At 45.3% G+C, this 24,571-nt stretch overlaps 1 protein-coding gene across 1 annotated transcript in view; it reads left to right on the forward strand.

The window, feature by feature from the left end:
* The window catches only part of FNDC1 (fibronectin type III domain containing 1), a 113,892-nt gene that overhangs the window by 21,496 nt on the left and 67,825 nt on the right, over positions 1 to 24,571 (forward strand). The window contains exons 2-4 of the mRNA XM_055536128.1: positions 6,764 to 6,958; positions 9,162 to 9,248; positions 9,676 to 9,744. Coding sequence (XP_055392103.1) covers positions 6,764 to 6,958; positions 9,162 to 9,248; positions 9,676 to 9,744 — 351 coding nt within the window. The remainder of the gene's footprint in view (positions 1 to 6,763; positions 6,959 to 9,161; positions 9,249 to 9,675; positions 9,745 to 24,571) is intronic.

The raw sequence follows: 24,571 nt of genomic DNA on the forward strand, positions 1-24,571 counted from the left end.
TCCCAGGGGTTGGGAAGATCCCTTGGAGAAGGAAATGGCAACCCACTCCAGTATTCTTGCCTGGGAAATCTCATGGACAGAGGAGCCTGGTGGGCTATGGTCCATGTGGTCGCAAAGAGTCAGATACTACTTAATAACTAAACAACAATATCTACTTTCTTAAATTGATTGAACTCAGATGTTCATAAGGACCACTTTTGTCCCTCATCCTTCAAATCCAGGGAAAGCTCCTGTATACATTTAATCAGATGAGATAAAAATTATGCATGATTTGTAACTTATCAGCTGAGGAGAAACATATAGGTCCTTTTTCATCACTGTCCAATCATTGATATTTTCATCATTGTCCACTGTGGCTATTTAACATCAATCTATAAATTGTGTAGTATATATCGTGAGTTTTGAGAACCAAATAGATTTTTCAGATTTGATTTTCAAGTCAAATCAAACTGCTATTGTCTGAGTCATTTCTCTCAGTAAGTATTACTGCCTCAGAACATACTGGGTTCTACCTATTCAACGTTTTACCAGTTGGATTTTCTACCTCGGCTGTGGGGTATAGCCTCATTGTTGATGATGATTCTGTGAGTGGCAGCTCCATCCAGCGCTGTCACAGAAATGAAGAATTAGAGCATGCTTGTCAGCTACTGTTTTGTTTATAGATGGCAGGTTGGCTGTAAATCCAGCTTAGAGTTTTCATTTATTCCTCTGATGTTTGTTGAGCTCTGTGCGCCAACACTTTGGTGTAGCAGATTTGGCTAAAATCCATCAAGTTGGGAAGCTATGTCATTGGGGGGCTTCACAACTTCTTCCTCACATCTTCCATCCATCTACCTTCCTATCTCTTTTTGCTTGTCTGAAGAATATAACCAAGTAATTGTGTAATTTTTTTTTTAGGTAAAACAAACAAACAAAAACAACACTCTGGATCCAGAAAGATTCACTTACTATTCTGAATCATAGTCTTAAGCATTTCTCCATGAATTGTACCACTTTTGGATCAGTCTTACCCTTGATTCATTGTATTAATGGATTCTGAGCTTTCCTTCTCTTATTCTGAGAAATTGCCCTTGGTAGAGCTCTCTTTCTAGAAACCTTTATTTCCAGCCCTTGTGGATAGGCCTGTACCCTGAAGGATGGGTGGTGTGTCTGAACCAAGAATCTTGAATGTGTTCAGTTTGGAATTCACATGCACCTCTCAAATAGGCAGTGGAGACTTGGTCTGGGATGGTTAGTTGGGAGCTGAGCCTGTGGAAGTTATTGGTTGTACAAGTAACTGAAGCCTAGGGAACACCTTACATTCCCCTCCCCAGATCCAGATGGATCTTCTCTACTTCCTTGGAGCCCAGGCCAGTTTTTTTTTCACAGCCACTGGGTCTCTTGGGGGAGAGAGGGAATTTTGGAGGTGGGAGATGAGTCCTTGAGCAGATCTGTACCTTAAGCCTTCAGGGTCTGGGTTAGTCCTGGTTCTTCTCTAGACTTTAGCCTTCATCTTGACCTAGAGCTCTTTTGGATGGATCCAGACTCCTACAGGAGTCTCAGAATTGAAACAGGACATTGGGAAGTTGTCAGGATCAGCAAATAAATGGTTGCTCCTGGAGTTAAGGTAGAGGTCATCAACTGGTGGCCAATGGACTGAGTCTGGCCAGCTGGGGGGGCTGTGTGTGTGCGGTTGTGTGGGTGTATATGTGCTTCTTCACATAGTGGTTTTTTTTTACACTTAACTGAGCTAGTATAAAATGGAGAAATTTCACATAAAATCCAGGATTTCTAGCTTCTTAGAAAAACCTCCAGAATATTGGACAATCTGGATCCTGAATTCCCTTTTGTCAGCAGGTGCCAGAAACTAAATTGTGCCCTTGTGTAGCGTGTACATTCCTTCATATGTCTCCACTTACTTGCTCCTTCCTGGTCCTCGGGGGGACTCTTGGTTGACCTCATTCGTCCAACCTGAATGTCTTTTTGTCAGTCCATCAGTCATTTATGTGAGTACTGAGTATGTGGTCAGTATCTGACGCCCAGATACGTGCCAGAGTGGGGAGGTGGGGATGGCGCCCTGTCCACTGTGATAAATGAGCCCTGCACATGGCCCCAGGTACCTAGCTCTGAACTCAGCCTTCTTGAGGGCTTTTGTCAGCCCTGGAGAATCCCTTGAAGCCGCTTTGTGGACTCTCCAAGGATTGACATGGAGGAGCCCTTGGAATCTTGGAACCATCCTTGAACAGATGTGGATCCATACTTTGGCCCTTCGACCGAATTGGCCTCCAGGGCCCTCTTGAATGAGAGCTGGAGTTTGGAGCCTAGACTGAAGTGAGAACTCTGGGCGCCAACGGTCCCTTATTTTTCATTCTCAAACAGATCAACAGGGGCCTCAGGGGAGCCATAGCACTGACATGTCTAGCTTGGCAATGACCAGGTACCTGAAATGTCATCAAAATACCATTTTGCCACTTAGTACCTGGTAAAACATTCTTGACTCTGGATGGGGTTTACTGGTATGAACTGTGGACTGAGTCTGCTGTGGTATGCGGTTGCTTGAGTCACAGCAGACGCTGCTGGCTGCTGCTTCTGTCTTGAGCACCTTACCATCTGTCTCCCTTCAAAGACAGCCTTGACTGAGGGGAGATGGGGAAGGACACGGACAGGAAATTCTTTGTACTTAATCTAAAATCCTGGCGGCTGCAGCTTGAACTCACTTCCACATTTTGCTTTCTACGGAGATGAGAAAACAGCTTGTCACGGCCCTTGTGGGTCGTGCACGCCTTGTGAGGTCACCTCCCAATGTCCCCTCTATCGAGCCATGTAATTCCTATCGTGTTGACTTTGGGCTTGTCCTTTTTCTCTTTGGAGAAGTAGTTCATGGGATACATGGCTTTAAAGAGTATACCCCTCCTTACCTTAATCAGATGAGATTCCTGAAAACTGTTCCAAGAGGGTTCTGTGCTTCATTTATCTAGCAGTGAGGATGGTCTATGAACACTTACAAATAAGTAAGAAATCACTCTGTCATGTCCTTGCCTTATGCTACCAGAATGGTACTCTGGAAACACAGAACTCAGAATGCAGTCTGCAGACCCTGAAACCCGCTTCACACTTCCTACGTTTCATTTAAGGAATGAAGTCATGAGACCTACCAAATGGTGATCAGGAATAGAACGCATCGCTGTGTTTCTAGTCCCAAGAATAAGTCTTCTGTCGAGTAGCCCAGGTTCATGCATGTTGATCTGCACCTGCCTAGAGCCGTTCTTCCTCAATTAGAGGCTGCTTTGATGGATTCCCGCAGAGCTAAGGCATGTAGTGAGGAGTGGCCTGGAGTAACCACAGATTTCCTTTTACCCATCCTTCCAGTTCTTCTTTTCGTCCAAACTTTTCTGAGTGAGGCATGGGTGCTGTTGACCAGGCAGCATCAGCAATGACATCAATTTTAAAGGTCAAAGTTGATGAGAATCCAGGGAATGATAATGTCCCTTAATTAAGTCACGGTAGTATTGTGTGTAATTGGCCTGATTCGTGTGTGTTGGGGGTGGTGTGGGGGAGGGGTTTTGGCCTAAGGTGTTTGGAGAACTTTAAATTCAGGACCGATTTTATAAGGCAGTTGATCCTAAGGGATGATTTCAGGATCCCCTAAAGGCCTTTGTGTTTTAGAAACAACCTTCATTAGTTAACTCTAAGTCCTAAAATGTCACTATTAGAAAGTTGTTACTTTGACCCAAGGGCTTCCCTGGTGGTTCAGATGGTAAAGAGTCTGCCTACAATTCAGGAGACCAGGGTTCAATCCCTCGGTCGGGAAGATCCCTTAGAGAAGGAACTGGCAACCCATCCTAGTATTCTTGCCTGGAGAATTCCATGGACAGAGGAGCCTGGTGGGCTACAGTCCATGGGGTTGCAAACAGTTAGACATGACTGAGTGACTAACACTTCCACTTCACTACTTTGGCTCAAGATTTTGTTATACAAATGTGAATATCATTCACTTACTCCATTCCTTCCATAGAGAGGAACCTACTAGGACAGACAGCTGGAGGTGAAGTGACTGTGGGTGAAGGCAGAGTGCCCCTCCAAGGGGAAAATGGCATGGGAAGGTGGGGTAGGTGGTGGAGGAAAGGGTAAACCCAGCTGGAGCCCTCACGATTGGTTTTAGGATACTAATGGCTTCCTAAATCAATTTTTCATTGATGTGGTCATTGATCATTTATGAGCAGGGACAGAGTCCAAGATCCGTGAGCTGTGGGAAGAGCCGGGCATTGCAGTTGGACACAGCAGGATTTGCATTTGGTTCTACCCGTGTACGGCTATGTGACTCTGGACAGTTCTCCTAACCTCTCTGTTCCAGGCCTTGCTTGCTGTCTTCATCTGCCATATGGAGGGAGTAAACAGCACCTCCTGCATTGTTGTGTGTTAAGAGCATCTCATGCAGTGTGAGTTTCAGGCAGAGGTGGTGGGTGGTAGGCACTCAATAAGCTCCCTTTTCTTGTCCATTTCCCTCTCCCATTTTTATACTTTAGAGTTGGTTCACACCAGATGGTTTGTTTTTTTTCCTGGTGTACAAATGCTGACAGTTATTGTGTTGAGACACACTGATGGTACTTGATCACTGGCAGGAGGAGAACAAACAAACTTGCACGAACACACTTGGAAACTGATGGGTAAGCGGAATGCAGTGGTGTGCATTTGGTTTTGATGACCCAGGGGGATTTGCCTCTTGTTCTTCACTTTCGTTATCTTATTGGAGCTCCTTGAGGTTCTCAATGTCCCCCTTACCCTGGGCGGATGCACCATTTGACCGCGATTCTCATATGACTTAGAAATGATTCCATGCCGTGTTCAAGGACAGAGGTGAGGCAGAGCAGGAAAGAACAGCGAGTGTATTTATGGATTGTTCCTCCTTTCGGATGTTGGTAATGAACGGGAATCATCTTCAGACCAAGGTCAGTGTGTATGGATTGAATCACTCGTGCACAGCGGAAAACATGATGGTGTTAGGGCTTTACAAATCTCACGTTAGAGACTATCTGTCCAGGATCGAACTTTCCTGAAGGGAGGGTTAGAACTGAACTGTAAAGAAAAGCGTTGTTCACGTATTCATTCATTTGTTTTCTCCCTTAGGAGAGTCACCCAACCATTTCGAGGTGTTAGGGTCCTTGCTTTGTTTCCATGATATTTTGGTCAGGGTGAAGAACAGGATTCTTGGGAGTGATTTTTGCTATGGCAGGAAACGGGGACTGCAGCTACAGAAGGTCAAAACCATGGCAGAAAAGTGGGGAGGTTTTCAAAGTGAAGCCTTGGGAGAAATAAAGGAAACGGAGGAAAGGGAACCCCTGTCCTCCAGCCAAGAAAATCCTGCAAAGTTCCTTGCAGGTGAGGAAGGGTTCATGAGAATTAAGGCAGAGTCGCCATGACTGCTAATTTTAAATATCCAGATGCTTGCTAGTGGGCTGTCTTTACTGTCTCCTCAACTCAGAATTTCCCTGATGGCATTAAGCTTTTTGTCCTTGATGTCTCCCGTCTCATGTTTACAGGACCCTCACCTCTGATGTTGGGGAAGAAATGCTTTCTGGGGGTTGCTCTGTGTCTGTCCTCTGACATTGCGTTTTTGTCTCCAAAGTGGACACTCTTTCTCTAGTGCCTCAAAAATTATGATATTCATACTCTATTTTTTCATTCCTTGAATTTCTTTAGTGGGATCCCAGAAGTTCTCTCTTTTTCTTATCATTTTCCTCCTAAGGCAGTGGGGTAATTTTGGGAAGAATAAGTGATGTATGTTAGCATCAGCTATACTTATTTTGTTCAGAATCTTCATTAGTGTTAAAAATCACATACTAACCAATCTATGTGTTGTCATGAAACATTCTCCTTTCCCTCGTTTCTATGAGAGTCTAAATTCATTTTTCTAAGTGTTCTGAAGTTTAAATGTTTCTGGGTTTTTTAGGTTACCTTTTTTGCCAGCTGAGAATGCCTTGCATTGGTGAATAATCAGTTTCAGATCCAGGTTTGCCCCTACGTTGACTGCTGTGTGAATATTTAGCATCTATTTATATCATGTTGCATTGTGGTATCAGTTATATTATGAGCTGAGAGATTGTGTTTGACAAAACATTATGTTTCATTTTGGTTAGTTTGGAAAACCAAGAACACTGTTTTGGAACTTCATCAATGAAGATAAAAATGTTGTGCTTCTTGATAATTTTTCTGTCTTCTTCTGGGATGAAATATGGAAACATTTAAATTAGCGACCTGCAGCTAAAACCAGAGATTTGCCTGTCTTTCAAGATGTTGACCTTGATTTGTTTTCTTTGTGGAAATGACTGATTCTCTTATCCCCCTTTCTGATCATGAGAGTTTTATGTTGTTCTTCTCAGCGTGGCTTTAAAGATTGTCCAGCTGTACCATGACAAATCCTGAGAATTTATTTAATATACGAATGCTTCTGGAGAATATGTCAGATTACTATTTTGTTAATCTTGTCCTAGCAAGGCAACACAATCAAGCTGGGGAATGCCTAGAGTTTATTTTGATTTGTTTCACTTTGGGTTTAAATTTACCACTCACAGTTCTCTGAAATACATAAAAGGTTGCGGGTTTGGTATGTTTGTTTTGCTGTCATACTATAATGATGTCCAAACATGACGGTACTTAAAGTCTTTAGGATCAGACAGATGGAAAGTCGTTTGCTCTTTCACTAACCATGTCAGAGAACATTGGAAAAACATACGTTTTCCCAGTCTGCCCTTCTCATAAGTTGATAGTTGCGCTGTTTGCATAGCTGACCACCCACTGAAGCCAAGGCACGTGAAACTGCTGTCCACTAAAATGGGCCTGAAAGTCACATGGGACCCACCCAAAGATGCTACCAATAGATCCGTGGAGCATTACAACATTGCCTATGGGAAGTCACTGAAAAGTCTTAAATACATCAAGGTGAATGCGGAGACGCACTCCTTCCTTATTGAGGATGTGGGTAAGTGACCCTCTGTCTTGTTCCCAGTCAGAACTAACTGTCCACTTCCATTCTCCTTCCGTTCTCATGCTGACTATTTGGGAGACAAAAATGGCACCCAGTGGTTCTTTGGTTCTTGGGTAGCCAAGGTTAAGAGCCTGTTAAACAACAGCCTTCATCTTGCTCATGGGCTTCCCATCCTGCATTTGAATTCCTGGATCTTTCTCCAAATTGATGTAGGAAACAATTCTTAGTTTCTGGATGTGCTTTTGGAATATACATTGATTCTTTTTTAGATCATAGAAACTTGACTAGTGGACAAGTTTGTAGTCTGACCTTGAGATTTCTAATTTATAAACCAGTTTATAATTAGGAATTAGTTAAACAATGTGTCCCTGTAGGGGTGTATGGTGTGTCTTGTTTTGCCACATCTGATTCAGAGATATAACATTTCTCCCCGTTAAATTTGCTTCTGAAAGTTTGGAGTATTTAACATTTTACCTAAATATATTGTTGTATCAGTGCAGGTGTAGGTGGTTTTGAACTTAAACTTTGAGCTACCTCCAGTGGATCCTCTGTATTCCCCTTTCTCAGTCCCCCTGGCCTGAGACCCCATTTATTCTACAGCCATCCCGTGGTCCAACCTTAAGATGGATCCTACAGAAGTCATAGAAGTCAGCACCTGTGATAACCAGGTCCCCCTGGCCACGTTAGCATTCTGCTGCTTTCCCTCAGTGGATTAAAACCAACTCATGGCTCTTTCCTGTCTTCATGGCTCCATAAACATACATTTCTCTGAATCTCCTCCATATCACTAGGGCCCCAGAATCCGACTGTGATGTTAAATGGAGATTCTATCCCACAAAGGCATGAGCAGGGTCCCAGTTTCTTGCTCACCCCTTGGGTTGTGAGGTTGACTGCAGAGAAGAAAAACATGCAAAAATAAAGCCCTAGAACTCACTGAAAACCAAGAGTATCCCCACCCCTCCCTTGCACCCTGCCCCCGGCAACTTCCTGATGAAAATCAGAAGTTTTCTGAAGCGAAACAGAGACATTTGGATGAAATTTCTTTGAAATACGAATAAGCTCAGAATGAAGAGAGAAAGTGCTGGCGATGCCTGGTTTTGCTTTTTGTCCAAACCTACAGCATTTCCCAGTTGGTCCAGCAGGTCGTGCCAAACCTTAAATGCCACCAGGTCCCACCATGGTCAGATAAAAGGCAGACCAGTCTTGAGCCCAGTAGGGGTCCCAGATGTGTCACTGGTCCTGGACCCCTGGCTTGAGAACTGAAGTTTTGTGAAAGGAATGTTCCTCACTGGGAGAAATGCAATGATCATTATTGCCTTTGACAGAACTCTTACCTCTCCAGCCCTTTATCCCCTCAAATGCCCACTAGCTTTCATCTCTTAAAGGAAGTGGCACCTTTGCTTATCTTTCACATGATAATAATTCATTTTGAGGAAAACGGGCGCTACCAGAGTTTTGCTTTTCAAAACTGTAGGGTCAAGGTACCCTTGCTTTGTAACATGGTGTCTGGGTTTTCTTTTGCATCCCAGCAATTTCAGGATATCAGCTAGAGACCTTCATTATGTAACCTTGATCCCTAGATGCATGTCAAAAAGTGTAGTCCAATTATTTCAGGGATAGCATTTCCAAGGTCTCGGGAAATGTTTTTTCTAGATCTTTTGACTATTTTTGTTGAAATAGTCAAAGAAAACCTGCACACATAGTAAGGGAAATATTTTATTGTGAAAAGAAGAAAATTTTATGAGGTTCTACTTATTGCAATGTAGATTACCCATGTGCTAAATTTCTTGAGTTACATGGAAATGTTCTTACAATTTTTTTGGAGGTTGGGAAGTTTTCTTTGTCATTACTAACACTGTAGGTTAAAACATTTAGTGGACAGTGTGTGTCTGTTTCCTACATTGATTTCATGTTAAAAAAAACTCAAAAGCTTATTTTTGTTGATTGCTCATGAATCCAGGTTTATTACACATGTCATGTTCTTTGTACTAAATAAATTTTGTGTTCTTTTGGTCAGATGTGCTTCAATTGCCTGAGACCAATGTTAGCGATTTTGATTAAAGAAAAGAGAGAAGTTAGACCGGTCTCTTAATTCAGATTTTTATATTTGGTTATAACTGGTATGAGGAAGACAGTGACTTAAACTGTCGTTCTTGGAGATGTGAAACGGTGGCTTGACATGAACCGTGTGTTTCAGAACCGGGGGTAGTGTACTTTGTGCTGGTTACTGCAGAAAACAGCAATGGAGTGAGCCGTCCCGTTTACAGAGCGGAGAGCCTGCCTGGTAAGTCTTACCTTAGAATTGGAGGCTATGTTTTTGTGACTTAGACTGGGAAATTCTTTGCTTCTTCAGGTCAATGCAAATCTAGAAATCATTAAGGAGTTCCTGAACAAGAAATTTTTCGACCTGTATAGCAAGCTGAAAGATTGAAAACTAGGAGAAATTTATCCCTTCTTCTAAAGTACTTTTGATATAGGTTACTAGCGCTTTGTCTTAAGTTTGGGGGTACTCACTACAGTTAACCATGTATAAAAGACCAAAAATATGTGTTGTCCATACAGTTTAGGGGTCAGGTCACTTGCATGGCCTGAGCAGATCCTTTGGAAGATTGTTGAGAAGACCATTGAAATGTACATTGAGGGATGCAGTGAAGTGTGGAAAATCAAGTAGTCCTCCTTTCTAACGATCAAGTTGCGTTTTCCTAATTTAGGAGGTGAATGGATCAAGATTGATGGTTTTCCCATTAAGGGTCCAGGACCATTTAATGAAACCGTCACAGGTACTACTTGCTCATTCGGTTCATGTCTTCACTGAAGCACCATCTCGAAAGAGGGCTGTGCTTCTGTCACACACATGTGCTCACAAACCCTCATTTAGTTCCCATCGCTAAACTAACACACACGCCGCACGTTTTGGTCGATCTGCACTGCACTGGATGGACCAGACTGCAGCCAGTATTGCTCATTCCTCACGGCTCTTTCATGTTCTGGTGTGGGGGTATGTCCTTGTCTACATCCGGGGATGCTGTTGCTCTGTTAACAGGCAAATATGGTGGTTGAGATGGCAGTCCTGGCCCGATGAGGATATTTACAGCTCTTCTGTGTGTGGATGCAGAAATGAATGGAGCCCACCAAACAGTGGCTTTATTGGCTAATGTGCTGCATCCAGGCTTTCTCTCCTTTCTGATGCACGGGATACTTTGTGATCCGTTCGATGATCTGCCTCCCATCTCTGCTCCATATTTGTATTCATCTGTGTTTTATCATTTGGATGTGGATGTTGTCTGACCGTATCGTTCTACTTGTTGAGAGAAGAGTTGACGTTTCTTGTTGTGTCTCTTGAATATGTTTAATTAATGATTAAACAGTAATGCAAAATGAAAGCAGTTATTTCAGAGTGTGGTTGAGTACATATCCTAAAGGCAATGTGGCAAGGCGTGGTGTTTTTAAATACACCAATCTGGTATTATTATTGAGAGGAAGGTGAGTATGTTGAAACCAGTGACCATAATCTGCCTCCCAGATCAGATTTGATGGGTGTAGGCAGTTTTCAAAGACCATTTTATAAAAATAGGGACTGGAAGAACAAAACAGCCTGAAAAGGAAACTGAATTTTAGGAAAGGTGATGTGTTCTTGTTCAAATATGCTGGACTTAATGTAATGGACCTGTCTTATGGGTGATTGGTGATGAGGGCAAGAGGTAGGCATGGGTTAGGAGCCATGCTGAAGAGTGAGAGTTGAAGTAGGAAGAGTGATGAGAGGCTGAGAATTAGGAGAGACAAGAGTAAAGCCAAGGATCAAACTTTGGAAGACATGAACAGTGAAAGAGTCCAGAAGGTAGTACATCTAGAAAATGTGCAAAATAGGAAGGGTGTTTATTTCAGAGGTTGTCTACTCCTACAGACATACATGTAAACATTCACACCTTTTACTGACAGATATATTGTGCCTTTAAGCCTTATACTTTGTCTTTTAAATAACCATTTTATTTTTAATCATCTTCCTGATGAAGTTTTTGAATGGCAGTTTTAGAATGAGTAATATTTTTTCTTAAGTAGTTCATTTCTTATGCCATCTTTAATAGAAACAGGCTTGTGTGTGTGTGTGTCCTTTCTGAGTAAGCGTGTGGTATAGAAACCCTGGGAACTGAGAATCACAGCCCAGTTCACTACTGGATTTATGACTGTGAGATCCTTTAACCTGTCTCTGCAGGAGCCTCTGTGGGTTCTTGATGCCAAAGAATGCTCTGCTATAATATATAACACTGTATTTGTCATACATGGTGCTAAGAAAGATCCTGGAAGAAATTTTGCAGTGTACGATGTAAAGCAGAACTTTAATAAAATGCATATCCAGAATGAATAGATTTAGCTCCAGAAAAAAAAAAAGACATTTCATTGTTAATGAAAATAATAAAAATAATTTGTGAGAAATTATCAATAAGTGACCAACTTTGCATCTGTACCTTTTGAAATAAGGCCTGGTAAATATGCTATGCTATTGAGGAATGGTTAATATATGATAATCCCATTAAACAAAGGAAGTACTATTTTTGATTTGCACATCAAACATGGTAGAATGAATAGTGTCTTGCACTTATATACAATACTTTTTTCCTCAAATGCATGTACAGTCTATTTTGATTTAATAAAATACAGTCTTTAAATGCAAAAATAAAAAAACAAACACCCAAGAAACCCAACAACAACAAAGGAAGGAATTTGTCCTAGAAATGCAGATATTAGCATCTGCATCTGGTGAGAGGCCCCAAGGGTTGGCTCTCGTGTTTTGATCTGTAATACCTCACGTTCTTCCAGTGTTTATTTGAAACTAGAGGAAAATCCATTCTTTTATTCTGCTGGAAACTGTGGCTTCTGTTCAGATTTCAGAAGGCCTCTTTGCTGGCTGGAAATCTATCTTGACCTCATTGTCTTTACTTAAAAATAGGACTTTAGATATGTAATTAATTCATTCAGTGCCTGTGGTTTTCTAGGCACAATTCTGGGTGCTAAAGATATAATAGTGAATAAGATTGACAAGGGTTTGCCTTAAGACTATATTCTAGTGGGAAAGAAAGACAGTAATTGTTGTTCGGTTGCTAAGTAGTGTCTGACTCTTTGCCACCCTATGGACTGCAGCACTCTAGGCTCCTCTGTCCTTTACTATATCCCAGAGTTTGCTCAGATTCATGTCCATTGAGTTAGTGATGTTATCTAACCATCTCATCCTCTGCTGCCCCCTTCTCCTTTTACCTTCAACTTTTCCCAACATCAGAGTCTTTTCCAATTCATTGGCTCTTTGCATCAGGTGGCCAGGGTATTGGAGCTTCAGCTTTAGCATTGGTCCTTCTGATGAATATTCAGGGTTGATTTCCTTTAGCATTGACTGATTTGATCCCCTCGCTGTCCAGGGCACTCTCAAAAGTCTGCTCCAACACCACAACTCAAAAGCGTCAGTTCTTCAGTGTTCAAGCCTTCTTTATGGTCCAACTCTCACATCTGTACAAGACTACTGGGAAAACCATAGCTTTGAATATATGACTCTTTGTCAGCAAAGTGATGTCGATGGCTTAGCTTTTTAACATGCTGTCTAGGTTTGTCATAGCTTTCCTTCCAAGGAGCAAGTGTCTTTTAATTAATGAATGGCTGCATTCATTGTCCACAGTGATTTTGGAGCCCAAGAAAAGAAAATCTGTCACTGCTTCCATTTTTTCCCCCATCTATTTTTGATGAAGTGATGGGACCGGATGCCATGATCTTAGTTTTTTGAATGTAGAGTTTCAAGCCAGCTTTTTTACTCTCTTCTTTCACCCTCATCAAGAGGTTCTTTTGTTTCTTTTCATTTTCTGCCATTAGAGTGGGAAAGAAAGACAATAAGCAATGTAAGCAGAGAGTCAGGCATATAATCCGTATGAGTTTGGTAGGGATGCCATAACAAAATATCAGAGACTGGTTATCTTAAACAGTAGATATTTATTTCCTCACAGTTCTAGCAGCTCAAAGTCCGAGATGAAGGTGTCAGCAGGATTGATTTCTCCCCAGGTCTTTTTCTTTGGCTTATCTTTCCTCTGTGGCCATGAATCCTTGGCTTGTCTGTGTCCAGATTTCTGCTTCTTCTAAGGACACCAGTCAGATGGGATTAGGGCCACCTTTGTAGCTTCATTTTAACTTGTGACCTTGTAAGGCCCACGCTCCAAACAGTCCCATTCTGAGGTAATTTGGTTTAGATCTTAAACATAAAACTTTGAAAGGGGAGGGAGACAAAGTTTAGGCTGTAACGTGATCATAAATTCCTTGAAACATGAGCAGCACTGTGATACAGAACAAGATGGAGGCACCAGGCCGACAGCCTCTGGGACTGTCTGGGACGCCACATGAGGGGGACGAAGAATGTGCGGTGAGTCCTGGAGGCAGGCAGGAGCTGAGTGATTTTCAGATGGTCACTCATACAAATGTGGATGCTCTTATAGGGCTAAGCAAAAATGCAACTCTAGGGCAGAAGTTTTGGCTTCCTCTTTGGTCACTCATCTCTTTTTGTTAGAAAGTGGTCTTGGTATTTAAATGTAAACTCTCTCCTGTTGAGATGTAAACCCATATATCCCTTTGTTTGTCCTTGGGGCAGAGATGTCACAAGTCCCTTCACGTATTGGAATCCTATTATTCAGCTTTCCTGCAGACTTTTCTGAAGTTGTTTTTGCTTTTCTTCTGTGACTGGATCTGGGTAATTTGCTCTGTGCAGAGCTGGGCACTGGGCATCAGGATGAGAACCACGGTCCATCTCTGCTTCCAACCAGACCACGGGCTCGGAGGGCAGTTCATGGGCTTTCACCAAGCTGTTCATCTGGGAAATTTTAGCTCTCAATAGGCTCATAAGTATTTTTAGTAATGTTGTGGTTTTCTAAAAATCGAATCCTTTGTGCTTTACTCAATCGATGGAGCCCACACTAGACCCAGAACTGAAATAAAAGTTTGATTTATACTTCATATTTTCTTTCCATTCTATTTTAGTTCATGAAACTTACTAATTTTTTTTTTGACAGTTAAATTACAGCTCAGACTCAAGTTTAGAGTAGAGTTCACAATTCTCTTAGGCCATTAAAAATTATTTCTGGCTGTACTGGGTCTTCTGTTGTGCGGGCTATTCTCTAGTTGTTGTGCTCAGGCTTCTCATTGTGGTGGCTTGTCTTGCTGTGGAGCGTGGGCTCTAGGCCGCTCAAACTTCAGTAATTGTGACATGTGGGCTCAGGCATTGAGGCTCCTGGGCTCTAGAGCCCAGGCTCCATAGTTGGGGCACATGGGCTTAGCTGCTCCTTGGCATGTGGGATCTTGGGTTAGAACCTGTGTCTGTGTCAGACTTTATTTTTTTGGGCTCCAAAATCACTGCAGATGGTGACTGCAGCCATGAAATTAAAAGACGCTTACTCCTTGGAAGAAAAGTTATGACCAACCTAGATAGCATATTGAAAAGCAGAGACATTACTTTGCCAACAAAGGTCTGGCTAGTCAAGGCTATGGTTTTTACAGTAGTCATGTATGGATGTTGAGAGCTGGACTGTGAAGAAAGCTGAGCGCCGAAGAATTGATGCTTTTGAACTGTGGTGTTGGAGAAGACTCTTGAGAGTCTCTTGGACTGCAAGGAAATCCAACCAGTCCATTGTAAAGGAGATCAGCCCTGGGTGTTCTTTGGAAGGACTGACGCTAAAGCTGAAACTCCAGTACTTTAGCCACCTCATGCGAAGAGTTGACTCATTGGAAAAGACTCTGATGCTGGGAGGGATTGAGGGCAGGAGGAAGAGAGAACGACAGAGGATGAGATGGCTGGATGGCATCACCGACTGACTCGATGGACATGAGTTTGAGTGAACTCCGGGAGATGGTGATGGACAGGGAGGCCTGGCGTGCTGTGATTCATGGGGTCACAAAGAGTCGGACACGACTGAGCGACTGAACTGAACTGAACTGCTGCATCGGCAGACGATTCTTTACCACTGAGCCACCAGGGATGCTCCCTCTTAGGCCATTTTCACCAGTGTGATTCCTGTGGTCCAGCCATTCCCTTCCTTATCACGGTCACCCCGACCTCCAGGCTGCTCCCCGAATCCAAACAGCTGGAAGGCACGTGGTTCATTATGTGCATCTCCACACTTGCAGTCTCCCAGACTGCACAACTTCGGTGCTGACAATCCATTAGACAGTCTCCACTCCTGTTCCCTAGGATGAAGCTGCTCCCCTCCAAAACCTAGAATCATGAAATTCCCCATCATCAGGCTTCTTTAGCGCCGTCACGTCATTAGATTGTCCAGGCTTCAGGTCTGTAGACACTTCCTGTTGCCAGACTCCAGAAACTGTCTCCTGGCCCACTTCTGGCTTATTTTATCTTGGTGCCAGCATTTCACCACACTCATGTCAGCACAGCCATGCCAGCTGCCCCCTATCCCTGGCTGTCTGGTTTTCCCTCCTGTGTGCTAATTGCTGAGCCTGAGGGAGAAATAAGAACTAAGCTCATACACCTTGTGGCAGCTTCCTGTTGCTGGTTTTCTAAGTTCATCTGGACCCTGGGTTCTGCTTGGAGATTATTCTGTTTGTCCTTTCTCAGTTTCCTTTCTTTTTCTCCCAAACTTGGCCAGTTTCTTCAAGCTCCTTCCTCCACCTGCCTTCCCCTCCTGACCTGCCCTCCCACCTGACCTTGCTTCCTGTCTCCCTGGGAAATAAAGGTCATTGGGGTGACATCTCTTATCTCCCCTCCCTTGACTTCTAAGCCTTCATGGCTTCCTTCCCTTCTCCTGGCTCTGAGGAAAGGTTGCTATTACTGCTTCTCTCTCAGGCTGACTTCATATACAGAGAGCTTCTTTGCAAGCATGGTTAGGACCCAAGGGCTGTTCTGGATTCATCTTTGGAGCTCTCCCCTCCCCTGTAGGACCTGGCTCAAAAGCTAATTTGGGCAGGTGTCAAATTATTTGACACTGAAGCTATGAGACCTGAAAACTGAAGCTTGGCATCTTTCACTTCTTCCTTGGCACTCCTTTCATAGGACATATCTGTGGATGTACCAGGAAAGATGTCTAAGCATGTGTTTTGATCTTTTCTATCAGTAGTTCATCAAAATGAGCACCCATCTTCAGGTGCATTTTCTTGCTAGTTTGTTTATGTAGATGTGAAGTGATGTAAAGTCGCTCAGTCGTGCCCGATTCTTTGCAACCTCATGGGCTGCAGCCCACCAGGCTCCTCTGTCCATGGGATTTTCCAGGCAAGAGTACTGGAGTGGGGTGCTATTTCCTTCTCCAGAGGATTTTCCTGACCTAGGAATTGAACCTGGGTCTCCTGCCTTGTAGGCAGATGCTTTACCATCTGAGCCACCAGGGAAGTCCCTATGTAGATGTGACTGATGTGGTATTTGAAAACTCGAATCCCACTGTTTTGAGATTGCCTCTTTCCCTAATCTCTTGGTTTAACAGCATAATGAATCCATCCAACCATAACCATCTGCACCGCTGACTCTAACACCCCAGAGTCAGGCTCATTCAATAGTGAGACCCTTCAGACATCTCAGCCACACAATGATGGGGCTCCCCAAATAGGCTCCACGCTCCTTTCTAAGAACCCTCTCAGGTTCTAAACTTCCTTCTAAGGTTCTAGGGTTCCTTTCAGCTCTGACATTTCATGAATTAACAACACTAAGGCACTCTGAATGAGTGATCCTAAGCTTGGCAAGCCGTTGGAAACCATTGCTGAGAAATGACTGCCTTGGTCTCCACCCTATTTAGAATGTTTTAGGCCAGCAAATCCCGAAGTCATCTTGGCCAAGGAAGAAACACTGAATTATAGATTCTGGGTGTTGAGGTTGTGAGTGAATACACAGAGGTGCACAGGATAAAGAATTGTCTCCAGTGATACACTGGAAGTGCTGCCTTCCTTCTCTGGGTGCAAATGGCAGGCTTTCTGCCAAATGAGCCAAGGAGACGCCATGTTAACTCACTTAAACTGACCCATGTCTGTATGACTGGGTAAGAGGAGCCACTGAAGTGCAGCGATAAGCAAACCACATCCTCCATTGCTTCTGCCCTGGGGGCACTACCATGTAACCTGGAGCCAGATCCTGGCTGCCGTGGGCCGGACTTGAGCTTTAAGTATTCCCTGCTCCAAAGTTTCAAAATTAATTATAAATCAAAGACCATCCTCTTTTCATATACTAGTTTCAATTTAAAAAGTCTCTGGCCCACAGGGAATTAATAATGTCTATGACATTATTTTTCTCAATCGCTCTCTCACGCAATTATTAGATTTTTTAAAGTATGTAGTTTGGAGGGCAGACCTGGTTTCTGGCTCCTGACCTGGGGGGGTGAACTCCTCGAGGGCAGGACAACAATGATATACTCATTTTTATATCTCCAGAGCCTGGGTTGAGCACAAAGTAGGCGCTCAAGGATTGTTTACTGGGTGAAATGCATTTAGAGGCTGCTTCTGCTCCACACCCATGCCCAGGAAGTTGAACTGTATGTCAGTAGCTCGGGCACCTCCATCTCATTCAGCCACTGACTGTAGGGGTGGCCCCGGCAGGCCGCTTGGTCCCCCTAGAATGGTGCTGTTCTAGTCAGCGGTCCTGGTTCTTGCCCACTGTTTCTTTGGAGGGGCCTGGGTGAAGGATGGTGTTAAATGCATTTGGAGACTGGAGTTCCTCAGGGCTGGTTGCTCTGTGGAGTCAGGTCCACCTGCTGTGAGCTCACCTCCCTCCATGTTCAGATCTTTATCCTTCCATGGCTCAGATCTCTTTATCTGGGTGCTGGTTTCCAAGCTGCCTCTCACATTATAATGTGGTTCAGTTCAGTTCAGTCGCTCAGTCGTGTCCGACTCTTTGCGACCCCATGGACTGCAGCACGCCAGGCTTCCCTGTCCATCACCAACTCCTAGAGTCCACCCAAACTCATGTCCATTGAGTTGGTGATGCCATCCAACCATCTCATCTTCTGTCATCCCCTTCTCCTCCCACCTTCAATCTTTCCCAGCATCAGGGCCTTTACAAGTGACTCAGCTCTGCATCAGGTGGTCAAAGGATTGGAGTTTCAGCTTCAGCATCAGTCCTTCCAATGAATATTCAGGACTGATTTCCTTTAAGATGGACTGGTTGGATCTCCTTGCAGTCTAAGGGACTCTCATGAATCTTCTCCAACACCACAGTTCAAAAGCATCAGTTCTTCATGTGGTTAGAATGTGGTTAGACTCCATCAACCTCAGAGTCCATTCTTTCATCCTAAAAAGTAGGCAAGAGAGGCTTGTGTGCAGATGTTCTTGGGCGGGACTCCTGAATTCCATCCCAGACAAGGGTGCTGTGGGAAGGACTTAGCACGGGCCAGCTGCCTGGAGGAGGCAGGAGTGGCGGGTAGCCTTGTCGGACACCAGGGCTGAAACCCACATTTTGCGGTGTTTCATCTCCCTGTCTACACTGATGAATGAGAATATCTGTGCATAGCTTTTCCTTTTAGTGAATCCTTAAGATGCAGATGACGGGGAGCGAGGCCCTTCCCTCCAACGGATGGGCGCTTGTTTCAGAGGCTGAGGAGTGGCCACTTTGACGGAGTGGGCAGGGGCTGTGGGCGGCTGGGAAGATGAACAGTCCCCACAGTCCTCGTGTGTGGGCCTTGAGTGCAGCATCAGCCGACCTTGCCCTTGCCTCCTGGAGGAACCTGCAGTGGTTCACAAACCCAGTGTCCTGGTGGAGCCAGCGTCTTGGAGGCTGGGTGCCATTTTCTGAGTATCTGTCACTGGCCTTTCTTTTGGTGTCTGAGGGCAGAGGAGGGCAGGGAGGAGCAGTAGGTGATGCCCTTGAAGAGGGGTGCAGCTTCTTATAAAGGATCTCTGGGCGTGTAGACATCTTTCCCAAACCACTTTCTTTGCTCAGTTGTCAACCTATTCAGGTATTGTAACTGGACCTTTCTTTGCAGGTGACATGTTGGATAGCACTAAAAACTGAGCTAACCAATAGCTGTTTAGCAGAAAAAGGGCTTTCATTTCTAGAAGACAACTGCGTCGCCAACTCTTTGGCTCCCAAATGAAACAAATGCAGAAGAGCTTTAGACAAAACAAACCAAGTTGCAAAAACCTGGGAAAATTTTCCCTTAGGACATCTAACACCCCTTTCTCTTAGCTTACCTCGACCAGGAGGCTGTCTCTGTGTCCACAGTGAGATGAGGAAACGCCAGAGGTCCGCATTTCAGCTGTTGAGGAGCTCAGAAAAGGAGGCTTGCTTCCTTTGCTTTCTGGGTTCCTCTGGGGCCCTCAGGAAGTGCAGCTGAAAACTGAAGTACCAGCAGATGGGTCCAGATCAGATGCTCCAATGATGCCTTTTTTCATCATGTAAAGTTTCACAGAGGAACCTTTACAGCTGGTCCCCTGCAAGATTCCCCCTCTTGCCTTCCATGCTAAGTCAGTGAGGGCTGGGCCAGGGATGGGGAACAAGGAGCTGGGGCCAGGCTAGGGCTCACCCCTGGTGCAGGTGGCTGAGGACCTTGGCAACTGATATTGCTGTTCCAGGCTTATCGCTGAGCCACTGCCCTGAGTAGGATGCAGGGACCTTAGCTAGCTCTGCCTGTGTGGCAATGGAGAGACTGCTGACCTAACGAACACAGAGAGTCCCCTCAAAGGTTTTATGATCTGTGAGATTCAGGGGCATGTCCATGCAGACGGTTGTAGGGCCGCTGAGTTCCTGTGTAGAGTTTGCCCGTGTTGTTAATGTCCTGCTGGCCACCGTCTGGGGGTGACTCGGCCTCTGCCGCCTTGGTCCTGTGCAGTGACATTGGTGATCTTCACTGATGTTCATATCACCACTGGGATTATAGGGCCTTTGGGCTTCCCTGGTGGCTCAGACGGTAAAGAATCCACCTGCAACACAGGAGACCCAGGTTCGATCCCTGGGTCGGGAAGATCCCCTGGAGGAGGGCATGGCAAACCACTCCAGTATCCTTGGCTAGAGAATCCCCATGGACAAAGGAGCCTGGCAGACTACAGTCCATGGGGTCACAAAGAATCAGACAGGACTGAGCGACTTTCACTCACTGGGATCAAGGTCAGTAACTGTTGACGTTTTTAGATGACATCCTGGAGTTGCTGATATCCCAGTCATTCTTTGAAGCTTCTCAAACTGGGTCCTCAGAACTTGCGAGAACATCGCACTGCCAGGAAAGCATGATGGGAACTATTTTCTTGGCGGAGACACCAGGCAGGTCCAACGGGAAGTGTTTTCTTGGTGGCTGGTCATTTAAAATGTTATTTTTGACTCTGAAGACAAACCAAAATATTATAGGGTAGTCTATACAATTCAAATGCAATTTTGAGATAAAACCGAGATTGTGGATCAGTTACCAATGCTCCAGGCTTGTGGGGGCCAAGTTTGTTTTCTTCGATGTTACATGAACCTCGGTGAAGAGCGTGAGGGGCTCTGTTCAGTGGTAAAGTGATCCAGCACTTCTGTGAAACAGCCAAGTCAAACAAGATGGTTGGAGTGGAGTGGTCCCAGGGCGGCTGGAGCATCTGCTTTGTTTCTGAGATGGTCCTGCTGGAGTTTTGAGGACCACGTTTGTGGCTCAGATGCTGGCAGCCTTGTGCCAGCCTGTGGGGTTGGCCTCTGACTACACTGTCCCTGGGTTCCCTGTGGCTTCTTCATCTGGTGACAGCCAGGATGTCCCCGCGTGACCCTAGGAAGCAGGGAAGAGGAATCCGTGAAGAACTGGGCAGGGGGCGGCAGAAATCTTAAACTGGTGGCTCTGAGGTTTGTTTGCTTTGAAAGTTAGCTTTACACGCTTCATAAAGGGCTTCCACAGTCCTAACATTACTATCATTAGTAATTGGCACTGATTTACTTGGGGGCGATCAAGGTTCTTTGTTTTCCTTTCAAGAACTTCTCTTTTCTCCCAATCCCTGAAAAAGCAGCAAGAATGGACTGACTCCGGTTGATGGCTTGGGGGCGCTGTGCTAGTGTCTCTGAAGGATGCTGAGATACGTGCCTGTCAGTCTAATTCTCCCCTTGGTGTCCACTCTGTTTCCCCAGCAGGCAGCCAGGCCCTGGGAGACTGAAACATGGGTAAATGTAAGGGGAACGGTGTGATGAATGGCTTCTGATGGGACAAATGGACCCACGTTCCCTGGACGGCAGACAGGCCCTTGGAAACTTAGCCAGCATCTTCTGAATGCAGAGATGCTCATGATATGGCAGTCCTAGATAGACAGTGATGCCCGGCTCTGCAGAGCAGTCCTTCCCCAGAGGGGTACCCAGGGGGACGCTCTTCCAGATGGGCACTGTGTGTACGCCACAGTGTGGCTGCGGGTGACACCAACTCTGCAACCACTGTGAGCTTCTAAATAGGGGTGGAGAGAACCAGGGATGCAGCCCCCAAAGCCCTGGGTTCCAATGCCAGCTGAGTGCCTGATGCTGTCTGGCTTGGAGATTCTCCCTTACTCTCTTGGAGCCTCACTTCCCTTGTCTGTAAATGGGGTGTTTATTGGGTTATCATGAGGATGCTTGTCCACTGCCTTACCTGGCAGGGATCCAGTCGATGATGAAGGTTGGTGATGCTCTGACAGACACTGTTTTGAAGTGAAGGCATGAGATTTCCTTTCCCCTTCTTGGGCTTCCCTGGTGGCTCAGATGGTAAAGAATCTGCCTGCATTGAGAGAGACACAAATTCGATCCTTGGGTCGGGAAGATCCCCTGGAGAAGGGAATGGCAACTCAGTCCAGCATTCTTGCCTGGAGAATCTGGTGGGCAGAGGAGGCTGGTGGGCTACAGTCCATGGGGTCGCAAAGAGTCGGACATGACTGAGTGTCTAACACTCTCTTGTTAAATAGCTGGGCTTGTCCAAATAAACTGCAGTTCAGTGCATCGTTAAATGTACAGAGGGCTTTGACTGGAGAGGAGACTGGGGCATTAAAGGGAGACTTTAGAGTAAGTGTTGCACATCTGGTTGTTGGGGAGAAGAGCTCTGGGAGCCTTTGCAGGGGGACTGTTGCAGCGGGACTGAGTGTGGGAATTCACCCGGGAAGAAGGAGCCCATGGCAGACCAAGGCTGTCAAGTGTTGCCAACCTGCCCATACTCTGGCCTCGGCCAGCATCGGAGGGGTGGGCACCCAGACTCAGCGTGGGGGCAGCAGGCATGTGTCTGGTTCCTCTGGTTGAGACAGCTGGTGTCATTCCCCTCCCCGCCCCGCAGTGCACCTTCCCTCCCCCCCACGCCCCCTCACCTCTTCCTAATCAGGCTCTTTCATCGAAAGTGCACAGAAGCTCCCGAATGTCACCTGTCCTGGATACAGGTGGGAGGGGATGTGTTTCCACAAGTCCCCTCCTACCCACCGCCAAGGTGTTCTGATACACAGTGCAGTGTGAGGACTGTGGTCCAGCCTCATGGGCTGGATTCCCGGCCTCAGACCAGCGTCCCTGGTGGCCTTGAGGTCTGATGCCTGGGAAGGGTGGGGAGGCCGCCTGGGGCCGAGGCTGGGCGAGGGGAAGGGCGGCTCTTACTGCCCTGTCTTCGTGAAGCTTGGAGGCCAGTGCAGTGGGTGTCAGGTGGGTCAGTGGGACAAACCACTTGCTCTCTGAAGCTCTAGACTGAGGGATCCCTCACGTTCTCCTGGAAACAAGAATGTCCTGCTAGTTGAGACCGGGCCAGGGAAAGTGGTCACCAGACAGCCGGGGCCATGGACTTTCATTCCAATGAAGAGGAGGGGCCAGCTCAGAGTGGTGTGACTGTGAGATGCTGACAAGGACAAGGAATGGTGCTTTCCGCTTATGGTGCAAACAAAGCCAGCTGGGTGTCGACAGCCTCGTATATGAGAAGGCTTTCAGTGTAGAGTCTTTGGCAAGAAGTCCACTTCTTTTGCACCTGTCTGGTTCTTTGAAAGTGAAAGTCGCTCAGTTGTGTCCGACTCTTTGCGACCCCGTGGACTATACAGTCCATGGAATTCTCTAGGCCAGAATACTGGAGTGGGTAGCCTTTCCCTTCTCCAGGGGATCTTCCCAACCCAGGGATTGAACCCAAGTCTCCCTCATTGCAGGTGGAGTCTTTATCAGGTTCTTCGAAACACATTTTTTTTTTTTTTTTGGTGCGCACAGAAAACTCTGATGCAACCACAGCTCACCTTCTGAAAGGAGCCGCCTGCCCACCATGAATCTGATAAAAGAGGGTTTTTATCACGACCGATCACAAACACAATGAGCACTTAATGTGTCCTTGATAGATGTCAGGACAGTGTGAATTACAAAACCCAGTAACAGAGACACTGCTTGACCAAGGAGGAAGCTGAAGTTCGAAAGGCAGTAAGACATAGACTCAGATTCAGACTCTGGCTTTCGAGCCCATGGAAGCCCAATTCAGAAGCTACGTGTTTAATAGAGCTGAATTGTAAATGGGCAAAGAAAGCATCATGTTGAATTTTGGATTTTTTGTGTGTGTGAAAAGAACAGATTTTTTTGACTCCCTATGATTTCAGAATACTTGCCAATTTGCATAGCTGGCAGTACTCATCAGGGGAGGTGTTCTAATTCTGCCTGGCTTTCAGATGTTGGTTGTAGTTTACATGGGAATCATTTCACCTCACTGACGTGCTTAGTGGACGGTGTGTGATTAATCGCTGTAGGTCTTCTGAGATCAATTCATTCTGAGCAACATCTACCTGGTTGAATGGTCTCCAGAGCAATGGAGGGAGTGTGTCCTGCCAGGTTCAAAATATACTTAGCACGGGTGGATGTGAACATCATTCCTCTTGGCAATGGTGACTTCCTGTTTTCAAGAGAAAAGGCTTACAGGGATTTATTAGAATATTTTCAGAAGGCTTCTGTGGGGCTATCATACACAGCTTAGAGAAAACACTTAGGAAATCTCACTGCAAGTGAACTTGAAGCACATGAACAGATTTTCTTCATGTGTACATCAGCTTAAAAGAAGGCTCCCAGACGATCTAGAAAAGATCTATAAAAGCTAATTGACAGTGTGTTTCATCCAGAGCATTAAAGAAAGGAACTTTTCAAAGTACTTGAAAAAGTTGGGGTTGGCTTTAGGGCTGAGTACAGCGGAATGACATTGCCACCTCACTCTGGTTTCTAGAGTCGGTGGCCTTCTCTGGTTGCTAAGGACAACCTGCTGAGTAGCTTCTCTGGCTCCTTAGTTATACTGTCTGATCCACTGAAAAAAATGTATACATGCTGCCTGGATCCCTTCTCTGTTCACCTGAAACTATCCCAACATTGTTCACCGGCTATACCCCAACTCAAAACTGTTATTGTTGTTCAGCTGCTAAGTTGTGTCTGACTCTTTATGACCCCATGGACTGTAGCACGCTAGGCTCTCCTGCCCTTCACCATCTCCCAGAACTTGCTCAAAATCATGTCCATTGAGTCGGTGATGCCATCCAACCATCTCATCCTTTGTTGTCCCCTTCTCCTCCTGCCTTCAGTCTTTCCCAGCATCAGGGTCTTTTCCAATGAGTCAGCTCTTCCCATCAGGTGGCCAGAGCATTAGAGCTTCAGCCTCAGCATCAATCCCTCCAGTTCAGGGTTATTTCCTTTAGGATAGACTGGTTGGATCTCCTTGCTATCCAAGGAGTTTTAAAAAAAACCAAAAC

This window comes from Bubalus kerabau, chromosome 9 (genome assembly GCF_029407905.1).
Source record: "Bubalus kerabau isolate K-KA32 ecotype Philippines breed swamp buffalo chromosome 9, PCC_UOA_SB_1v2, whole genome shotgun sequence".
Taxonomy (NCBI): Eukaryota; Metazoa; Chordata; class Mammalia; order Artiodactyla; family Bovidae; genus Bubalus; species Bubalus kerabau.